This window comes from Alligator mississippiensis, chromosome 1, assembly GCF_030867095.1.
Source record: "Alligator mississippiensis isolate rAllMis1 chromosome 1, rAllMis1, whole genome shotgun sequence".
In the NCBI taxonomy this organism is placed as follows: domain Eukaryota; kingdom Metazoa; phylum Chordata; order Crocodylia; family Alligatoridae; genus Alligator; species Alligator mississippiensis.
Genome location: NC_081824.1, coordinates 196,249,989 through 196,272,378, shown reverse-complemented (window position 1 = coordinate 196,272,378; position 22,390 = coordinate 196,249,989). Strand labels below are relative to the sequence as shown.

Sequence of the window (22,390 nt, the reverse complement as noted above, 5' to 3'; positions counted from 1 at the left end):
GTTTTTTCTACCAGACAACAGAAATACCAGACAACACAGTGCTCCAAGCCATGATGCTAAACCCTGCATGTTAGGAGTGTTTTGTGAAGACATAGTTGATGTTTTGCTGTTAGATTTAGCTTTGCAAATTGCCCATTGAAAGGCTTAAAAGTTTTGTGCCAGCAGAGCAAGCAGCTATCCTACCTGTAGTTGTACCTGAAAAATGAGGGTGTACGCTGGCTACATCTACAAGAATTTCTCTTGGACTCTTTGTTTAGTTTTCATGGTATCTCTTTAAAATTGAGAATCATAGTCTCTATCCTGTAGTGGGAGAGTATGGCGATGGTATGCATTTTCTGTTGTTTCTCATGTGCCTTGGAATCTTAATTCAATGAGCTGTCTATGTATTCTCAGAATAGTTATCTGAGTGCATGCCTGTGGTGCTCTAAAACAGGGGTCAGCAACTTACGGTCCGCAGACCAGATCCAACAGAGCTGGAGGGCGTTGCTTGTGCTGCTGCTGCTTATCCCCTTTCCCCCAGCTGTGTGCTCTGTAGCCAAGGGATCTGGGGGAGTGGGAAGAAGCAGCAGCAGCACAGATGCAGTTTGCAGATATCTGGTCCCAGTGCACCTCCCTCCAGCTGGAAGCTATGCCTAAACCATAGCCAGGGAGCTGGAGAGGCTGGGGGAAGCTACAGCAGTACAGGCTTGGTTCCCAGCTGCCTGGCCAGTGTAGGCACATGGAAAGCCCCCTCCCACTGACACCACCAAAGGCACCCAGCCCATACTGGACTGGTGCTGGGTTATTCCAGCTCATGGCTTATAAAACGTTGCCAGTCTCTATTCTAGAGGGTCTGAGTGTGTGTGGGTGGTTTGTGATTCTGAATGGATTGGCAAACATTTGAAAGTCCTTTGGCTCCTGGCCAGCTTGTTACTCTCCCACTCCTTTGTCTTTCTGGATACTGACCACAGCAATCCCTCCTTCCCCCACTGCTTGCTTAAACGTGTGGACTACTCTGGGGATCAAATTCAGTATAACATAGCTGCTGGAAATGTCATGGTTCGCACTGTTTCAATTGCCCATCCACAGCTTCTCCCCTGACCCTTTTCTTTCTCAGGTTCTCCTAGCCTGACCCTGTGGCAATCTTGCCCCCATATTTAAAAAAGGGTGATACTTTATCATAAAAATATGTACTAATGTTTCTTTGGGTACATCTGTGCTGTGGATAACTGTCAGTTTATTGAGTACAGTACAGCAAGGAATGATGTTAATCACTACATCCATCTCATAATTTGATCAATGTGCTTTGTTAAGACTACAGATTTTATGAGATAACGCAAAGTATGTTTCAAAGAAGTGTACTGTATTTTCTAGGCATATTTTCAAGTAGCAAGCATAGAATTTCATTGGTGCTTTTAAGGTATAACTAGAAGGCATTTTGTCCAGAACAAATCTGTGCTTGGAGCACAAAACAACCTGTTTAAGAAAATGAAAATTCATACAGAAAGTAAGACAAAGCAAGAGATGTAGGATATTTGTAACTCCTGTTAGGCTACATTATGCCAGACATATTTTGTGTACAAAACTGCAGTCCTAATAGCTCCAGATTCTGTTCTCAAGTACTGTTGTGAAATCCATGAACTTTCTCGTGTACCTGTCTCCTGGGAAAAAAAGGACAGGACTAGTAAGGGGATCCTGTTACTGTAAGAATCCAGATAAACACAAACCTGGCTTCAGTTACAGAACCCATTCCGCCATCATGTCTTCCCTCATTGCACTAGCATACCGAGATTTTGTCACTCATCAGTGAAATTTTCATTGCACTAGCATACCGAGATTTTGTCACTCATCAGTGACATTTTCATTGCACTAGCATACCGAGATTTTGTCACTCATCAGTGAAATTCTGCCTTAAACAGTTCTGCATTTTCTGATGGCCTGTATGAAATCCAAAAATCTGATACAATTTGAAAAGTCGCTACCTTCAAATTCCAAAGACTCGCCTCTACCATGATTCTTAGAAAACCCACCTTGCTGCTAGGCAGGTGGCAAGCTGTTATTTCTAATCTCCTTTTTTCCCCCTACTCTAATCCTCCCTATTTCTAACTCCAATTAATAAAAAAAATAGGAATAATACATGTAATTAACAACTCTGTACCAAATCATCATCACTTATTTGCTACCTAATCCCATTACGTTCTTTGTTTTTTATCTCTTTCTGTAAACCATTCAGGGTTGTAATTACCTCTTTTCTATGTTTGTAAATTTCTCAGAGCGAGTTGGCTCTATCTCATTTACAGGAATCCCTTGCTATTCGTGGATTTGGCATTCGCCATTTCAAATATTCGTGAATGCCAAACCCGCATCTTAAATAAACTTAAAGGAGCTCCTCAGGAGCTCTGCGCTTGCTGCTGCCACCGCTGCCACGTTCCCGCCGTCACCAGTGCAGCCATGCCTCCCCACCCCACCCCCTCAAGCCGCCAGGGACACTGTGTTCATGAACGCAGATGGCATTCATAAACGCAGTGCCTTATTTGCAGATTTTGCCATTCGTGGGGGATACGAGAACGTATCCCCTGCGAATGGCAAGGGTCTCCTGCAGTGCATTTGAGGGCTTCAATAATATAAATGTGGCAGTGCACCTTTGGAAGCTTGCTACTTTAAGGGCTGGAGGCAGGCAACCAGCAGATGCTTGATTAGGGTGGCCATTTTAGGACCCAGTTCTTATAGGGTGAGGCGGCAGGTTGCAGCTGGCTGCCAAGAGCAAAACATCAGCTGGCTGAGCTATGGCTCAGGAACATCCTTGGAGGTAAGGGCAGGAGCTCTGGGGAGGTTTGGAGGCTCCTGGTCCTGGGCATGACCTAAACTGCACCCTGCTGGGTAAGGTGGGTCTGGCAGGGCTGTCTGTGGCAGGACAGCCCCCAAGAAATACCAGACTGTTTACTTCCCCTGGTGAAATGTGGGTGCCTTAACCCTGCGCCCCACTATCTGGTGGGTAGTTGTGACAACTGTGGGAGTAGTGGGGGCCAGGTATGCCCGTTAATAGGCACCTGAACCCAGTAGGGACAAAGGGTCCTGGAGACCCCAGAGTGGGGTAGTGGTGTTGTGAATAGTGACAGTGTGGGCCCATGTAGAGTTGGGTGTAGAAAGGCACCTGAAGAGCTATGTAATTTGGGGTGCAGAGTAGGGCTCCAGAGGGTGGCTTGAAGGATTACACCAGGGGTGTACTGAGTAAGGCTGCTTGGGCAGCTTGAAGGGTGGTACATGGGCCAGCCACAACTGTGAGAACATGAGAGCAGTTGCCTGGTGAGGGGCTAGGGGCAAAAGCAGCCCAGTGTTTGGCACAAGGAAGTCACGTAGAGCAGGGGAGCTCAAGTGAACTGATGGTGCTGCGTGTTGTGTCAGAGTGGGAGTAGGCAAGCCCGATGGCACAGACAGGGTCACTCAATGGAGCAGGGCAGCAGTAGAGAGTGGCCCAGTGATGGGTAGAGTGTAAGAGGCCCCTATGAGAGTTGGGTGGAGTGAGTGTGTGCATGACAGAGGCCCAACAGTGGACTGAATTTGACTTGGCCACAAACCGGGCCGAACAATAATAATCTGGATACCATCTATGAGGCATGGAGCCATGGATGACACCCCCTGGCATTGGGATAATGTAAGGGCAGCCTCCTGCTTAATAAATCATATTAACATTCAAGTTGTAGCAGAGAAGTTAAGGGAGACTGTCCTAGGCAGGTGTGTGGGCCAACTTATGATCTGGCCTTGAGTTTGCCCCGTCACAATAAACACTGAGGCTAGGGACAGAAATTACACATAAAGCAGTATTAGAAGTGATTGGAAACCGGTTCAAATCTGTCACACAACAGAAGTTCAGTGCACATAAACTGCTTTCAAAATGGTCAAAACCAGTTTAAAATAAACCTGAATGGATGTAGCGTCCAGCTTAACTGATTTAGGTTAAATCAGTTTATTGAATTTCTGTCCCAGATCCCCTCCAGATTCAAGTTAACTCACAGTCTCCCAGCATCCCAGGATGCTTTGCACCTCCCCAGCAAACCCCCTATTGCATGGTGGATGAAGTAGCCTTGTCCCAAGCTGTCTGCTGCAGCCGAGCAGGGAGGCATGATCCAGTGCCCCCTAGCTTCTGGCCTGGGCCACTGAAAGCATGTGGCTGCATTTCCAGAATCAAATGGCTACTCCTATTAATTCCATTATCTTGATTTAATTAATCCCAGTGTGCCCCTCCCCACCCCCCAAATCATGGCATTGATGTTCCAACTGAGGGAAAAGTGATTCTCAATTGCAATTCACAACTTCTAATATTGTTCTTTGGTTAGTTCATATTATAGTGTGCAATGAGACTTCAACATTTCAGAGATAGCATCAAAATGTGATGTTATACTTTGAAATCCTTGTGCTCTTTTAAACCTACCTTTAACACATAATTATTTATCTTGGAAAGTTTGCTAACTTATATACAAATTAGTGAAGAGGTATAAAAAGACTTTTCTTTAGATGAAGAAAAACCCAACAAAGTTTGTGTTCAAAACCAATGTTATACACTTTAGCCAACTTTATTATAGGAATAGTGTTTTGTTTTCTGGAAACGCATATTAGAAACAGAAAACAGGCTTCTGAAAAGCAAACCCAGTTGATTTGATTTTCTCAGGAGGGGAGAGTTTCTACACAGCAAGTAGTGTAGGACAGCTGCCAATACCTATCCAGACTCAGAAAGTTAGCTTTAGCAGTGGGACTGAAGGTCAGCTGAACAGAACATAATGGTAGCTGAATAATTAGCTTATGTTTTTCCCAAGTTCAGTCACAGGACTTTCCTACACTTGTAAACATTATGAATGTTCTTTCTCACTTGGCTTCTTCTTTTTCAATTCAGGTTTATTTTTTTTAGTAAAAACATAAGGACACAAAATCAAAAATCAGACTGTTATTCAGCATTCTGCTATAACAGGCCCAGCCATCCTTCGGTAAATAGATGTTATTTAAAATGGATGCCAAAACCTCAGGAAAAGCTGAAGATGCTCTTTTAACCAAACTATAAAGTCTCATTTCTTACAAACAGCTCTACAGATTGAAAAAAAAAAAAAAAGTCTCAGATATTGCATACAGTTGGACAAATTTGTTTCTAAAAAGAAACACACAGAGGTATAAAAATAGGAACAGGATTAAAATACCAGAGAAACAAGGCACTACTATAAAGAAGGGCGAAAAAAAAACAATATTAAAGTTAACACACTCAAATCTAATACATTCAGACAATAACCAAACAAATGACACTTCTATCCTGTTTTACTCTCTTCCTAGCCATCTTGTTTATCACTGTAACTAGACTTCACCACACACCCCAAGAAAGCAGATCTATCATGTGGACCCTGCACTCACGCAGGATCCCCACTGCCTTTCTGCACAACACCAGTACAGGGACTTGCACCAGCAAGAACTAAAGACTGTGGGCCCAGAAATGGATTTTGAAAGCACTTCATGTGCTTGTATAATTCTGAGCCCGGGTAGTACCAACAAATTCAACAGCTGATACCTTCACCCTACTGAAATAAATGAGAGTTTTGCCACTGACTTCAACACAGTCAACATTTCACCCTGGAAATTCACTTTACATCTATATACATTCCTATAACAATAAGATCTCTTAAAAAGAAATTCAGCAAATACTGAAAAAAATAAGCTTTACTAGTCAGGTTTGATACAGTGTTTTTCTCCCTTTCACACTTACTGGTAAAAGGAATTTCTATTCCTTTAAAAGGACTACAAACATGACTGATTCATGGCAAACAAATCCAGTATGAGATATTCATACTATGCTTTTATTTCTTGACAAACATTTGCATGCAAAAATTGTCACACCACAAATAATTCATGCCAAACTGCACCTCATTTTTCAAGTCGAATGACATAGCGGAAAGACATTTAATATGGCAGGAATGCTGAAAAATTGTCTTAGCTATTGTTTTATAAAAACAGAGATTAGATGTGTGTTATTTTTGTGAGCTCTGTTAGAATACATTAACCACTTTTAAAAAGCGATCTAGAATCCATATCAGAAGCAGTGAAATTATTGCTTTGGTTATGTACATTATCAGTTTGTAGTTGAATATATGCACCAAATAAGAACATCTAAATTAAAGGTTAAAAGCAAACTATCAACATGTCTATAAAAGTAACCTTACATAATGCACATCACAATATTTTGTTGAAAACCATTCCAAGAATGAAATAATATTTATGAGTAGTAAAGGAAATAAGTCCAGAAACACAAATGTATGTTTTGAGTTTTTATAGCAAGATTTGGGCCAGTTCCCATCAGAGCTTATGGGATATGACTGAAATCTAATGTAGGCTTCTCAAAAGCAAATCAGGAAGTTTTAGAGAGCTATGTAGTTCTTTTTATAAAATAATTTCATTAATAGGAAAAATGAGCATTACAGCCATGATGTCATTCACGTAGTTGGTAAAAGTCTATACTAAGAAAGGAGGAAGAACAGACTGCTAGGTCATGAAATGCCAGCTACAGCCTAATTTACAGTATTTTACTGTAATCATTTACTTATGAAAAGTTTTTAAAAAAATTAACACTGAGAAGACTCTAGCAGTATTATAATAAATGCTTCTACTTAAAACTCGGACAGCCTAAATTTGGGCTGCTTTCTACACCATTCCTCAAATTCCTATAAAGACCTCTCCCACTTACAGCAGCAGCTTCTGCTTCAAACTCCAACAAGGTTTCTTTCTTTCCATGTTGAATTTATAAAAATAGGCTCCCTATTACTTACCAAAATGAAAACAAACAAAGAAAACCCCAAACAGATAAATAACATTGAGCAGTTGACACTGATGAAAAAGTTATGTATTCCTTTGCCCTCTCAAAACACTCCCCACTCCCTGACTGTCCTAAAAATAAAAGGAATAACTGAACTACAAATAATAATCATGCCACTGTCTCGTCAAACCCCTGAATGCTGAAATATGAAAATTTGCATTTACCAAAAAAAAAGTTCAAGAAAAAATTGTTGAATTTCTAGAACACCACAAATATTTGGATTTCCAAATCTGAGTAAGCTTAGTGGAAAAATATTGTGAGAAATTTCTCATTTTGAAGCTGTATTTATTTGCTGTCACACTATAAAATAAAATAACTTAGCAAGGCATTTGGTTGCCAATTTGCAAAAGAAGTATTTTGAATTAATCCACACACAGTAGATTTATCAAAGGATCTAGGACAGTTACAAATATCAAAAGAATTCTGCAAATGAACTCAAACTACAATGGTATTTTAGAACAAAATGCATTAAAAACTATAGTTTTGATTATTAATTGGGGTCATATAAACATCATGAGTAACTGGATGTACTTTTTCCTTCTAAGTGTCCTAAAGAAACTCTTCATAAATACAGCATAGCAGGAATTGGCAGACATAATTTAGGTATATTTGTTGTATTTCCTGTCTGCACACATGCAAGTGTTTTGTCACAATATTGTGATAGAATTTAATATGCAAGAGAGTTTCACATTTGTCATGCTATAGTACTGTAATTTTTGTTTCTATTTTGAAGCAAAACTGGTGCTTTTGTAAAATGTTCTGGGAAATGTTTCATGGTACATAGAATTGGAAACAAAATTATGATTTAAGAACCAACCTGATCAAAGTTTACAATATGAAACACTTCTGGTTTTACAATTTTCTGCAAACTCTATAATGATTTTCATTTTACAATAACTGATATATATATCAAAACAGTAATTAGAAGGGGTGGCAAAAAATTAGTTCAGGTGTTTTTATAGCATTATTAATACAAAAGTTACCTGCCATCCTAGGATTAAGTGTCCATTATTTACTTTGCTTATTTGGAATACATTATGGAACAGTAATTCTGTGCAGGCCAATAAATATACATGTAGCTTAATTTTAAACTAATTAGAATGTTTAATTTTCCCTAATTTTAAAAAATGTTTCTTAGGCCTTTTGGAATATTGTTTTCTTTATTTTTAGATTAAATATCACAGAGTCATGACAGCTGACACAAAAACCAAAGCCTTTACTACACATCTACACAATGTTTGGTTCTGAATGGCATCACTTACATTAGGTTGACTTTTGACCTGTCTCTCTTATGGACACTTCTTCTGTGCTGGAGGGACTCCAGTTTACAAGTGAAAAAGCTCATATATAAAAAAAGTTGAACAGGGGCACTAGGCCCATTTTTTAACAAATTCTTTAATATTCTTGAATGAGAGAAATATGTCACTTTCCTCAACCAAATATTTGTTTGGCCCATGCTCAAGAAGTCATTTTGAAATAGAGAACATCATCTGTTATCACTAGGTACCTACTTAACTCACGGTAGGACAAAGTCATTTCATTGTAGCAGGGGGCATGGACTTCTTCCTGGGATCTCTTGAGCATATATTACTAGCCTTTTACAGAAGCAGGATGCTGGCTACCATGGCCCCCTTGCTTTACCTGTGGTTGGTTGGGTGTTATATTTTGTGTTGTCTCAGGGCTGACAGTAGTTGTACTAAGAGGATGGTTTGGATAGGGATGATCCTGCCTCAGACAGGAGGTTAGACTAGACCTAAGGAGGTCCCTTCCACCCCTACTTCTCTATGAGTCTATGTTTTGGACAGGGCTCCCTTTGGATCAAATAGGCAAAGCAGAGAAAGCATTTGGATCTACGCTGGGTGGCACAGTAGCCCTCAGTGGCGGGGAAAAATAGATACCATCCATACAGCCCAGCTGGATTCAAGAGATCCAGCTGAATTGCAGACACAAGACAGGACTATCTGATGCATAACACTAAGTAGAGTAGTTAGCCGACTTCCTGTTGTCTTTCAGTATAGCTTCCAGAGCATTATGGTACAGAATGTACATTAGCCTCTTCTGCTGCAATACTGTTTGCTCGTGATGCCCACAGACCTATGTTGCTCCTTCTAGATCAGGTGCCCAATGGGGCTGGTCTGTGGGCCTCATATGGAATGCACATACTGTAGAATTAAGCTCATTAGAAGAGCTTTCTATTATATTGTTTTCTTATACTATATTATTCTTTTAGTCTTCCAAAAACAGACATAACAGCTGTGTAGCAGGCTGCTGGCTTGCAGATGCTTGTAGCAGGCTGCAGACTCACAGGGGCTATAACCCAGTTACAGGTAGTGAAAGTTAATTGCAGGTCTGCCCTGAGAATGGGGCCTGCTGATGTGAATTGGCTGGCCCAAAGGAAGTTTACAAAAAGCTCCCAGGGGAGGAAGCTAGAGGTGCTATGTTAGTTGTTGTAATGTTGGGTTGGAGCATTTTTGGGGGGTGTAGGAAGAGATCCAGGGGCTTTGAGGCTGGAAGTAACAGTGCCACACCAGAGAACTCACTCCAAAGGGAGAGAGAGAAGACTGCACTGCTAAGAAAGCAGCAGAGCCAGAGTCACCTTCACAAAGTCTGGGAAAAGGCCCAGGGCTGTAAGCTAGCCCTTTATGGGCCATGTTTATGTTTATTTACTGAATTGAGGATTTATGCTTGTGGGATTTCCTGGGCACTCTTGCCTCCCAGGAAAGCAAAAGACTGAACTGAGTAATCCCCAACCTGCTACATACTAATAAAACAAAACTGTTCAACTGAATTTCATAGATAAATGGTAAGCTGCAGTAAGTTTTAATATAAGCATAAAAGAGTCCTAAATTTCTTTTATTCACATTGACTAGTAAATAAACTATTACATCTCTTTATGTTGATGTTTTAGAGCTCTAACATCTTAGGAAAACAAACTCTGAGTTATATGGCTTGGGAGAGACTATGCTGCTCTTAAACAATTTCAAATAGAACACTAGAGTAAAATGGTAGATCTGGGACTTTTCCTGTCAGCTTTATTGGGGCGTCAATCAGATCAAGCAAATATATTTAAAAAGAATCAATTATGAAGCTGAAAGAGGGACTTTTACAGAACTATTTTTTTCCTCTCAAAAACAGCTTTTTTTCTGATTGCCATAATGGGCTGGGATTTACAAATGAACACTCATGGTAGCAAATTAGATCCGTAATATTCTTACATCACTATTGAAATATTTCTGGTTTTAGACAGTCTGTCCAAGAAGTAGGTCTGTTCCAGAAAATGCAGGTTGCAGCCTAAACAGAAGACTAGGGCTGACTCATTACTATCAAATAAGTCAATCTATAAATTATAATTTTTAACAAACGCAGACCTACCTTTTCTGCTAATAATTCTCTGATCTTGCTTGCTTGGAGACGAAACTTCATTAACTGTGATTCCAGAGTTAAACATCTTTCTTTCCAATTTACAGCTCCTTCTGAATCTGAAAAATCTGCCATATTTAGGCTGGGGGGGGGGGAGAGAGAAGAGTTAGGTTGTATTTAATATGCCTGAGACTTTTTTTTTTTCCCCTAACGTACACGCTAATACCAATAGTATGGAGATCTGGAGGAACATACAAAATGCTTGTACAACAGCAGTTTAATAAAATCAGGGAAAAATAAAGAAGCCTGCAAAAGTGCATAAAATCTTTAAAGCAATTTCCTAAAATTTTAATTCATTAAATCGGGATTTATTTGTATTTATTAATTTATGCCAGAACTGCAGAACCCTTGATAAGCAGAGAAATATCAAGTGTTTTAGCCTTTGGATGCTGTAACAATTGTAAGTATAGGAAAGGCTCTTATAGAATGGAGTTTCTCTAGAAAAGAGGAATGCCAGCGGAGCAGGAGCATCACAATAATTAAGATTGACATTAATTTACTGTTTAAAAAATTTACTTCAAGTGCTCTAAAATCCATATGCTTACTCAGACAGTCTTGAAAATTGCTGTCTTTTACTATTATCCAGGGCAAGGGTTGTGCTCTAAACAAGTCTTAAGATGCTCCGAACCTCTTTCCTGACAAAAAAGCTGCCCCCCCCATTATATCTAAATGTTACAGTTTTTGTACTTCTTTGTCCAAAACAGAGATCAAACTAAGCCTTTTATCTGTTTATATCTCTATGCACTGATTCTAGAAAGCCTGTAAATATATGCTTATGTCCACCCCTACTCAGAAAAACATTTATACATGTGTAAGCCGTGCCTGCACGCTAGGCGAGGTGACGTGCTGGATTCCAATTCCAGATTCCCAGGGTGCCAGTGCAGGTCTGCTGACTGAGGTGTCCCATGGAAAGGTGTCCCTCACCCTCGCTGCCCAAGAATTTGTTCCATGCCTAATAAAACATATCAGGTTCTTTATTAAACAACTACATACAGAAAAGAAATAATTAAGCAAAAGAAGAAGTGTGGGTGTGTGTAAACAACAATAAAACCAGCAACTTAAAGGTTGTAGTTGTAGATTTTATTTAGGTGATTTAGTTGGTCTAATAAAAGAGATCAGATTTACCCAGAGAACCTTGTCAACTTTTAGGTGAATAATTCCTGCACACAGAGTGGTTCCACTTGTGTCAAACAGCTTCAATAGTTACTTTCACCTGGTTTTTTTGGTTTGTTTTTTTTTGAAAAAGAGAGACAAAAAACAGATTCCCTTATGGTCAACATCCACTCCCATAAAATAAATGGCAACACAGTTATAGTTATGCTTTTCCCACTAGGTGGCAGAGATGAGACTCTTGTTGCTCCCGGGACTCTGAACTCCGTTTCTCCAGGCTGGACGCAGGGAGTCGAGCCTCCGGTCAGTGTCGCAGGCAAATGGCTCTCTCTTTTATTCCTCCTGAAATGCACCGTCTGCAAACTCTATGGGATTAAGTGTCCCCTCACACACCCATGTGGGTTTGGGATTCTCACAGCCCTCTCCCTTCTGAGCTGTCTCTGTCCCCCAGCACCTCCACCCACAGACGGGGGATTCCCTCTGCAGGTCTCTGTTCCTGCGGTACCTTTTCAGCTCGAACAGGACGTCCCTTCCTTCCTCCCAGCTCCCAGCCAGCTTACCAACCCCTCCCCACTCTTTCCCTGGGTACCTGTGTCCCTGGTTGCACAGCTTCGACCCGGCTTGGGAATCGGCTTCTCCTGGGATGACTCGGGCCCCCTTGTCCTGAAGTCTGCTCCTCCGTTCACTCTGCCGGGGGGGGGAGGAGGGGGCTGAGTCTCTGCCCCTTTCTCCAGGCTGCTGTTGCTCTCCTCCAGCTTTCTCTCTCTCTCCTTTTCCCTCCCTCAGCATTTTATGGCTCAATAGCAACCAATCGGAGTCTTTGGTTTGCAATGGGGCCTCTGGTGACAGTTCAAATTTTCCAATAAAAAGCACGCGCTGTGCACAGCATACCCTCATGCTTAGAAAAGCTATTGCACCTTTTGCAAACTTTCTGCCGCCTTACTTGCAAAGTTCTTAGGCACAGCTCACCCACTCAGCTTGCAGCCAAGCGAGCTTTTGCAGCTGTTACACATGTACCAGTTAAGTCAAGGGGGCCTAAATCCATTAATCGGACTGTTTTCCTCAATCAGGGCCCAGGACTTAAATCCTACAAACACATGCATATTCTTCACTTTTTAAACGCACAAGCTTAAAAGGGTCCAAGGACTATAACCCTTATAGGTGATTCTTTCATCACTTTCCCCTTTCTTCCTCGTTCTAGGTGAATTCCTAAAGGCCAAACTATCTATGATGCCTGAATATATCACCTTCAAAGTCCTAGGTTGTATATCACATAGAAGGCATGCTATAAGAAACCAAACCTCACCCCCCCCCCCCCAACAGCACAAGCAGCGTCTGTGGGAACTCCCTCACTTACCGTTACCACACTCCCACTGCTCCTGCCGCTGCTGTGCCCCCTGCAGCTGCTGGAGGCATGAGTCATTCATGGAGGTACTAAACTTCTGGACTCAGTCTGGCCTTTGGATTCTGTCTCAATGGTCTAAACAGAGGATGGAAGGTCTGGGCAGCCTCCACTCCGCCAAAAATTCCTGCCCAGGCATATGCATCAAAGGTCTGGGTGGGTGGCCCTTATGCATACACCATGATCCAGGAGGATTGATGGTTGCCACAAGGAGAGTTCCATCCATGTACAGAACTAATAAGAAAGGAAGATTTTCTTTATACCATTTGTCCAATTAGAAATATTGAGTGTTTTGTTTCTCTTGTCTTTTTTTTCCTCGCTCCTTCCTTTCCTTATGCCCAAAAGGAACAAGAGTGAGCTTGGGCAATGTCTTCTTAACCATAAGACAGTCCATGTTTGCGGTTATTGAGAAGATTAAAGTATGGGGAGAAAGAATATCCCAGGGTTTTTTTGCTTATTCTTAGGGGTGTCCCTTTTGGGCAGAGTTAAGGCTTGAATGTTGCACAGACATCAAATTACAGTATATCCATAAATGTTAATGAACAGTGAGTTAAATGATGCAATTTCTCAATGTCTAAGTTAGTTAATATCCAGTAACTCTCTTTATGGTGGGATATTTATTAGATATAATAATGAACTTTTCCCCAAAAGGCAAAAAGGGTTCTGGAAATATTTACTGGCATGAAATAAACTGTTTGTAGTTGTGGAGTGAATGATTTTACTTTGAATCAATGACTTCCTGTTTCTTGTTGATTCCTCCAGGGAGGTGGGGGGGAGGAATGAGTTCATCTTTCTTGGCTTATAAAAACTGTTCTGAATCAGTGCTGTAACCTACACACATTTCTCTCCCCTCCCCCCCTCCCTTTTCCTCTTGCAAAAACACTTAAAATCTTTATTAAACTAGGCTGAGAAAAAAACCCACATAGTTAGTAGGTTATAATTACGGCATCAAAAAAATTAATTGAGACAAATCTGACAAGCCTGGAAAGATTAAACTCTTCACTGTAACTTTGTAGTGTATAAACCTCTCCACATGCTTCAAGCAGTCAGAATGTCATTTTTTTTCTCTTGAAGGGATTATGATGATTTTCTTTCCATTTCCCTACTTCTCATAAAAGTTTGTAGGTATTTTCATTCCATTTCAAAGTTCTGCTCCTGGTGATTTCTCTCTGTTAAAGGTTTTTAAGCACTCCTCTGCTTCCTTTAAGCTTATCTTTTCTTCACCTTCTTTGCTTCCTCCTCCTCTACTTTCTTTTCCATCTCTTTCAGCAAAACCTTCATCTTTTTTCTATCTATTTCCTTCTTCTCATATAGCTCTTCACAAAATCTTCATGTTGTTTCCAACACCTCCTCTTGCTTTTCCACCCAGGTATCACCTTCTTCCCAAACTGCCATTAGCTTTCCTTTCACTGTCCTCATAGTTTCATAGTTCAGGAGGGATGTGGACAGCATCAAGAGGCTCCAAAGGAGGGCAGAAGGGACCTGAGCAGATCATCAAGTCCGACACCCTGCCACGGGCACAAAAGAATGCTTGGGTCAAATGACCCTAGCAAGGTGATTATCTAGCCTGGTTCTGAAGACCCCCAGGGTAGGAGCAAGCACCACTTCCCTTGGAAGTTGGTTCCAGATCCTAGCCGCCCTGACAGTGAAGTAGTGCTTCCTAATGTCCAGCCTGAACCTACTCTCAGTCAACTTATGGCCACTATTCCTAGTTACTCCTGGTGGTGCTCAGGGGAACAGGGACTCTTCCGTTCCCCACTGGTCCCCCCTGACACATTTATAGACAGCCACCAGATCCCCTCTCAGCCTTTTCTTGCGGAGGCTAAACAGTTTCAGGTCCTGTAGCCTCTCCTCGTAGGGGCTGCCCTGCTGCCCCCGATCATTTGAGTGTCCCTCCTCTGGACCCTCTCCATGTTGTCCACATCCCTTCTGAAGTGCAGTGCCCAGAACTGGATGCAGTATTCCAACTGCGGCCTGACCAATGTCGCACAGAGGTGGGAGGATCACCTCCTTGAACCTGCTCGTGATACATCTGTGGATGCAAGACAAGGTGCGGTTAGCCTTCCTGACCATGTCCTCACATTGGTGGCCCATGTTCAACTTGGAATCAATAATGACTCCAAGATCCTTTTCTGCCTCTGTGTTGATGAGAAGGGAGTTCCCCAGCCTGGAGGTATACTGCTGGTTCTTCCTCCCCAGGTGCAGTACCTTGCACTTGTCAGTATTGAAACCCATCCTATTCTCATCTGCCCACCCCTGTAACCTGTCCAGGTCTAGTTGCAGCCTGTCCTTCCCTTCTAACGTGCCCACTTCTCCCCACATATTAGTGTCATCCACAAACTTGAACAAGGTGCTTTTCACCCCCTCGTCCAAGTCGCTGATGATGTTGAACAGTGCAGGCCCGAGGACCAAGTCCTGGGGAACCCCACTGCCCACATCCCTCCAGGTCGAAAATGACCCATCCACCACCAGTCTCTGGGTGCTGCCCTCCAGCCAATTTGCAACCCATCTGACTATGTAGGCATCGACACCACAGTCGCCTAATTTTTTGATGAGAATGGGATGAGAGACAGTGTTGAAGGCCTTCCTGAAGTCCAGAAAGGCTACAATCACCACGACACCTGCGTCCAAGGATTTTGTGACCTGGCCGTAGAAGGTCACCAGGTTGGTCTGGCAGGACCTGCTTCTAATGAACCCGTGTTGGTTGCCCCTAAACATAATCTCCCCTGTTGGTACCTCACAGATGTGCTCCTGGATAATTCTTTCAAAGAAAAATTCTCACTCTAGCCAAAACGTTTTGGGACCACTCCTCATTTTTTCCCACCCAGGGTGCTTGTGCTAAAATAATTTTTCTCTCTCATCTTTCTTTTATATCAACTTTCTATCTCTTGCCTTGTTTTTTTCTGGTTCTTCGCATACCTGTCTTCCTTCTATGACTACCTTTAGCAGCTCCTGCATCTTTCTTTGCAGCTCTCTCAGCTCTTTGGTTCTCTTCCCCATGGTTTTTTGACCTTCCTTCTTGAAGAATTCTCCATCCTCCACCATTCTCTGGTACTCTTAAAACATTTCTTAATTTTTCTCCACTGCCCATCTGGCTTGCCAGGGAAAAAAGGTTGAGCATCACTGATCTACATGGACCAGCCACCGGAAGAAGTCAGGCATAATTTTCCAGTTAGATCCATTGCCATTTGCAGATAGGAGAAGGGGATTGAGACTAAGGAACCCTGCATTCAATTCCAGGTTTTAATGGGGAATGTGCTGTAGTGGTTACAGACCCATTTTGTCGCACAGTGACAATCTCTAGCACAGTGATTCTCACCAGGGTGTTACAGCATTTGGGGAGGAGGGGGTGTTATTTTGAGATCCTTTCAAGGGTGCAACACAGTCTAGCACTATTAGGCGTGCAAACACAATTCACATAATAAACCCAGGGATTTCAAATAGGATTCCAGAAGGGTTAGAAACACTCTGACCAGTTGTAGTCTTTCTGAGTTCTTTGCAACAGAAGAATTGCTCCAGGGCTTTTCTATAGTAAAAGGAAGTGAAAACTAAGAGCTAGCATTTTCTGAGGAGTGTCTCTAGTTTAAAAAAATTGATAACCACTGTTTTAATGTGTCCCTACCAGTCTGCCATACTCCTCTGCATTTCTCTCACCTCCTGGCTACATTTTAAATAGGACAGAGAAGAGAGAAGGAGACTCTGTGCTCATTATTTTGCTAGATTATGCCACAGGAGTCCCTAGTAACCAGAAACAACAGTTTTAGGTCAGTTCCTCAGCTAATGAAGTCATAGTACGGAGCAATTTTAATAAAGACAAAATCTTTTGTCAATGCAGATTCTAGAAAATCTCAACTCTTCATGTCCACAGTGATTTTTAGAGGATCATAAAATATGAAGGATATATTAATTGTAATAATACTGTAGGACATTGAAAGCTAATGACAGGAAATACTGGGAATACTTTTTCATACAAAATGTAATTAGATTGTGAAACTCTGGCACAAGACATTGTGCAAGCTAAAGAATATAGCAAGATTCAAAGAGAGATTAGACATTAAAATGGATAACAAGAATATTCAGAATGGAAATAATTAAGGCCAAAAAAAATTTGAAAGAGAGAAAAACCCTTATACCTAACAGTTTAAGGCAACATCTAGTCATTAGGAATTAGGATGAGAGTTTCAGAGGTGAGGGAGACTATCAAGACCTGCTCCGTTGTGAACTCTTCCACATTTCTCTGGACGATCCGTTGTACTAAACTACAATATGGCAGTTTCTGCATTCCCCTTATTCCTTCCTTCACTTTAATTTTGTTTTACATTTTTTCTATATTATTTGGATTCTTCTCATTCTCTGTCTCTCCCCTCCTCCTTTTCCTAAGAACCAACTAAGTTAAAACATTGTTCTGATCCTCTAATCTGAGGAAGGCAATACAATTAAAATCCTAGTTTCTCTCCTGGAATATTTGTCAAGTATCAACTCTGGGCCTGGAAGCAGGTGGAATTGCCAGGACAGTGCTTTTGACTTTGACAGAAAACAGGGTTTTTTATTGAATTAAACAGATCTGTCCATTTTTGAGGAAGCTGTAATATGGTTATGTATCTTTTCTAAAGTGCATAGGGAACATCCAGGAATGTACCCTCGCCATTTGTGGGGGATACGTTCTGGAGATCTCTGTGAATGGCGAAATCTGCAAATACTGAACTGCATTCATGAACGTCGTCTGAATGTTCATGAATGGCGCATGCCCCTGGTGGCTGTGTGGGGCAAGGCTGCGTTGGCGGTGGTGAGAGCACGGCAGTGGCAAGCACGGCACTCCCGCAGACACCGCCAGCACTGTAACAAGGTGACATCATGCTGCGCGGGGAATATTTGGTGCACCACAAGTATTTGAAACTATGAATGCCGAACCCACAAAAAGCAAGGGTTTCCTGTATTTCTCTATTTACCACACAGCTCTAGTGCACAGTGAAGAAATTTGTCCTGTTTTAAACTGGCTGTACTGTTAAGAAAGTAGTGTTCCACCTGTGCAGCAAGACACTACATTTCATAAGAGGCTTCAGACCAATATTAGAAAATATATGAACAGCAGCTCCATTATAGAACATAATAATCTATTTATCTGCAGCTTTTAAAACACTGTATAAATGGATGATGCAGTAATGTTTTACAAGCAAGAATAATTTAGATAAGGTATAACTGAAATCATATTAAAAAAATAACTGTTTATGTATGACCAAATACATTTATACACACACTCTAATACGAATGGTGATAATGTAGGACTACTTTAGTTAGGATTAAAATTTAAAAAGGTAAGTTTCAACTTCCTGCTTGTACACGAGAAGTTCTATTGCAACTTTCTGCTTATAAACAAACTGCATTTGGCACCATTTCTTTTTTCTCTTTAGGTGCTTGCTCTTGAACACGGGTGGGCAATTATTTCAGCTGGAGGGCCACTTAACAAATTTGGGTGAACTGTCAAGGGCCACATATATCATATCTTTCAGAAGATATAATTTTAACAAATTATAGATTAAAAACAGAAATCATATACTAAAAATCAAACATTTACTATAACATATTTTAATTTTATTTTAGAAGACTCTTACTGATTTGTTTTAGTAGTGTATATAGAAGTGATTACATAATAGTGCAAAATAAAGTCTTACTCTTGTATATTGCGTGTTGGGGTGGGGTGTGTGGGGGGATCAGTATGTGAGGGGGTTTGTGGGTGTGTGTGGGGAAGTGCTTGAATGTGGGGGGGTTTGATGGGTGTGGAGCGTGTGTGGAAAGTGTGTGGGGTGGGCTGTGTGTATGAGGAGTGGGCCTGTTGGGGTGTGTGTGGAGGGTGGGGGAGTGCAGGGGGGTGGGTGTGTTGGGGGTGCTGTCTGTGTGCTAGGTCCCAGGAGCTGGCTAGGGGTGGGGAGAGGGAGTGATGGAAGAAGGGACTGCGGGCATGTGCAGCAGAGCTTACCCAGGAAGTGCTGGTGCAGGTGCAGTTTGCCCCCACATCCAGCTGTGGCTGCCCTCCATGGCAATCCACATGGGGCTGAACCCTGTCTGCTCCCACCCAGGGTAGCCCACACTACACCCTGCCTGCACCCACCTCACACCCACCAGACAGCACCACTCCAGCCTTGACCAGCATGCACAGCTTCCTGGCAGGGCTGCTGCCACCACCACCCAAATACTGCTCAGCTTCCCCCACCTCCAGCAGCTCCTTCTCCACCTCCTTCTACCCCTGTTGTGCTGCTTTGGGCAGCAGGTAACATGGGGAAGCCATGGGGATTCATGCTGGGCACCACATGCCCAGGCAGGCAGGGGAGAAGCTGCCGCTGGGCAGCTCCTTCCCCAGTGCATAGGACTCCAGCTTCAGCTGTCTTGCATCAACTTGGCCACCTGCAGGTGGCTGCTCATCATGCTGGATGGGCAGAGTGGGTGGAAGGTGGCTGGGAGCCAAAGCTGGAGCCCCACACACTGGGGTAGGAGCTTTCCAGCTGCAGCTCCCCCTCCACCCCAGCTGAGCAAGTAGTGCCTGGCACATATCCCGACCACTGCTGCTTCCCTGTACAACCTGCTGCCCAGAGCAGAGCAGCAGGGGCAGGAGAAGGAGCCACTGGAGGCAGGTGGAGCCAAGCAGTACCTGGGTGACTGCAGCCGCACCAGGAGCAGCTCTGCTGGGAAACTGGGCACACTGACCAGGGTCAGGATCAGCAGTGGGCACAGATGGGAGCATGGTGTGGGCTGCACCAGGTGGGAGCAGGCAGTGCTCAGCTCCATTTAGAACACCACAGGAGCAGCTGCAGGCCAGATGCATCCACGGGCTGGATCCAATCATTTGATGGGCCAAATCCAGCCCATGGGTCATATTTTGCCTATTCCTGCTCTAATATAAGCATGCAGAGTATTTTGGGGGCTTTTTTGTGTAATTTGGTATTTCTCCAACTAAACTGTGACAAACTAAAAATACCGTTTTTTTTGTTTTCATAGTGTTTAAACAGCTCACATATTCCATAGCTAATCACACGTGCAATTTCAGTTTTTCCTACTTGGCTCAGTACAATCTTCAGTTTTTCCACTCACTTGCAGTGACTTCAAAATATCCAAGCAACTTCTTTTAAAATGATTCATATGCTGGCTGGGTCATTTATCCGTTGTACCTCCCAGGTTATTTTTAAAAATGGTAGCTACTGAAAAAAAATATGTTCAAGGAAATAAGGCTTGTTTGACTAATAAAGATTTTAATTGATTTTATTTCCCCTAAGAGAAATAGTCCTTGCTCATGTGAACTTTCCACATAGACGTCCCTTAACAGAAACAATCACTTTTGAAACAAATTTGTTAACTTTTTCTTAGTTAAAAAGGACCTTACTAAAAGCCATTGAAAATCCCATTTACTATCCTGACTCATTATTTAAGAATATTTCAGATCTATATTTTGTGACAGGTTTGTTAATACAGTTGTTTGTTTATTATTGTATGGATAGCACTTTCCTTTTAAAAATTATATAATTTGTATTTATTATATGCAATGAATATAGCAGGGGCAGTTTGGACTAAGAAAGTGTTGGGTTGATTGTGACTAAATGACTAGCAATGATATGCTTAGGTCTTGAAGGAAAGTGAAGGCTGTTTACCGGAGAGGTAATTCTTTTTTTTAATTTGCTTTGTGGATTTTCTTTGCCCTCAAGACTAAGAGAACTGCAATTAGAACTTTAAAATGGTGATAGGAAGGATGCTTACATAACTAACCATGCTGAGGAGATACTGATTTTCAAGATCACTTTTAAACTGAACTTGTGTATCATATCTACTTGGTGGATAGAGCCATATTCAAATACCTGATGAGAGAAGAACATATTATTAAAGCTTGCATAACAAAAGACATGTCAAATTTCAGGAGAAATTAAGCCCTGTGCTCATGCTCCAGGTATAAGGGAACAAATTCTGAATCTTTACAGGAAGGAAACTAAGTCTAAAAGAACAGCTCAATATGACAACAGGCTGTCTTCCCAGTTTCTGTCTTTCCAGTACATGTATGCAGTAAATCACATGGAGTTTAATCTCATACTTTTCAGAACAATTCTGAAATACTAGTGCTAAAAATCATGTAATTAAAAAATTGTCAATTAAGTGAGTTGGCATAATGTGATTAGACAGTTTGAATTACACTTTGACTTCGGGGGGGGAGGGTCTCCAAAAACAATTAAACCTGTTCATTGATTAACAAGTTCACCTAAGTAAAGGAGCAATCCAACTGGAGATCCCCTCCCAGGTTATGATTTTCAAATCTTACAGGTGGGCTGTCATCTCTGGGGGGAGGGAAGGGGGGCTCAGCCTTCCTCCCTCCCTCCAGCTGACCCTTAATTTGTACCATGTTTCGAAAAAAAATATTTTTCTTTTTTCCTCACTAATGGCAGTAGATCTTAATGGTATAAAATGAAATGTCAGGGGATAACTCTGTGGCTGTGGGTATACTAAAGCTATGTTTTTTTTCACTGTGGTTTTGTATGCCTTAAGAAATCTTGCAGTATGTGCTAAGATATCATAACGCATGTGTCCATTCTGTGTATGACTTGACAATCTGACTGGTTATGTCATTAAACAACTTTGGGAGCAGCCTATCTGTCATATATGTAGAAACCACTGTTTTCTGCTCTTTTTCTCCTTATAGATTTACATACTTTGTAAATGTTGTGTTTAATTAGTTGATTTGATTTTAATGAGGAAATGGGGTTGTAATTCTGCAGTGGATTTATATACTGATGATGTATAATGTTATTGCACACACAAACATGCACATGAACTTCTTTTCTGATGTGGGAAATATAATGGTTTACAGACCACCAGAGAGATCAGCTACCTTTACATAAGAACTAATGAAGATGGTATCAAGCCATAAGACTTCATGATCTGCGTAGAATATATTTCTTATGCTCTGGCTCACATCTCATGCCTACCATGACAGGTCTAAAATTCAATTAGGTATCTGAGCCTTTACCCAGCCATTTGGGAAACATTTTTGTCAAAGTTTAGATATTGTACACCTAATAATTGTACATATAACCTGATTCCAGAAAGATAGGTAGATCCCAAAAGTCGAACTGGAGAGCTGCTCCTCTCCTCTTCCACACACAGAATTTTTGTATCCTATTTTAGTTTTTTAATAGGAGCATCCCCACAACATTCTTATATCAGGCAAAATGTTAATATAAATGATTAGGATAGTCATCAATGATTGCTAGAACAAGTTGAATTTTTCTGTCAAAGTCACTTGATGGAAAAATGGATTTGGAATTTTTTGCAAAAAAAATAAAATAAAAAAAAGAACAAAATAATCTCTGTTTATGTGTTTTGTGGCGAAATATATATCCTGACCACCTCTAGGTAATGTCTTAACTTGTCATATAATGTTACTTTTTACAGGCTATAACTTGCATATCAATGACAGATAAAATTAATCTTTTTATGTAAAATAGTTTGTAATATTTGACAGGTGTTTTGAAAGCTTTGGATGTAAGTCTATATAAATAGCAATTGCTAGTAAAGGTTTTTTCTTTCTGCATATATAAAGTACAGTATATAAGTTGGCTTATAGTGTTCTTTTAAAGGTGCAATTTTTTAAT

At 41.4% G+C, this 22,390-nt stretch overlaps 1 protein-coding gene across 3 annotated transcripts in view; it reads right to left on the bottom strand.

The window, feature by feature from the left end:
• PLEKHH2 (pleckstrin homology, MyTH4 and FERM domain containing H2) overlaps positions 1–12,124 on the bottom strand; it is an 86,773-nt gene extending 74,649 nt beyond the window's left edge. For 2 of the 3 annotated variants that reach the window (XM_019483259.2, XM_059718608.1), the window contains exons 1-3: positions 11,949–12,124; positions 11,057–11,201; positions 10,202–10,331 (exon numbers count right to left, since the gene is read on the bottom strand). In XM_019483259.2, the coding sequence (XP_019338804.1) occupies positions 10,202–10,324 (123 nt within the window). In that variant the 5' untranslated portion in view covers positions 10,325–10,331; positions 11,057–11,201; positions 11,949–12,124. The remainder of the gene's footprint in view (positions 1–10,201; positions 10,332–11,056; positions 11,202–11,948) is intronic. The other variant, XM_059718605.1, reaches the window with a different exon arrangement.
• Positions 12,125–22,390: the final 10,266 nt, after the last annotated feature.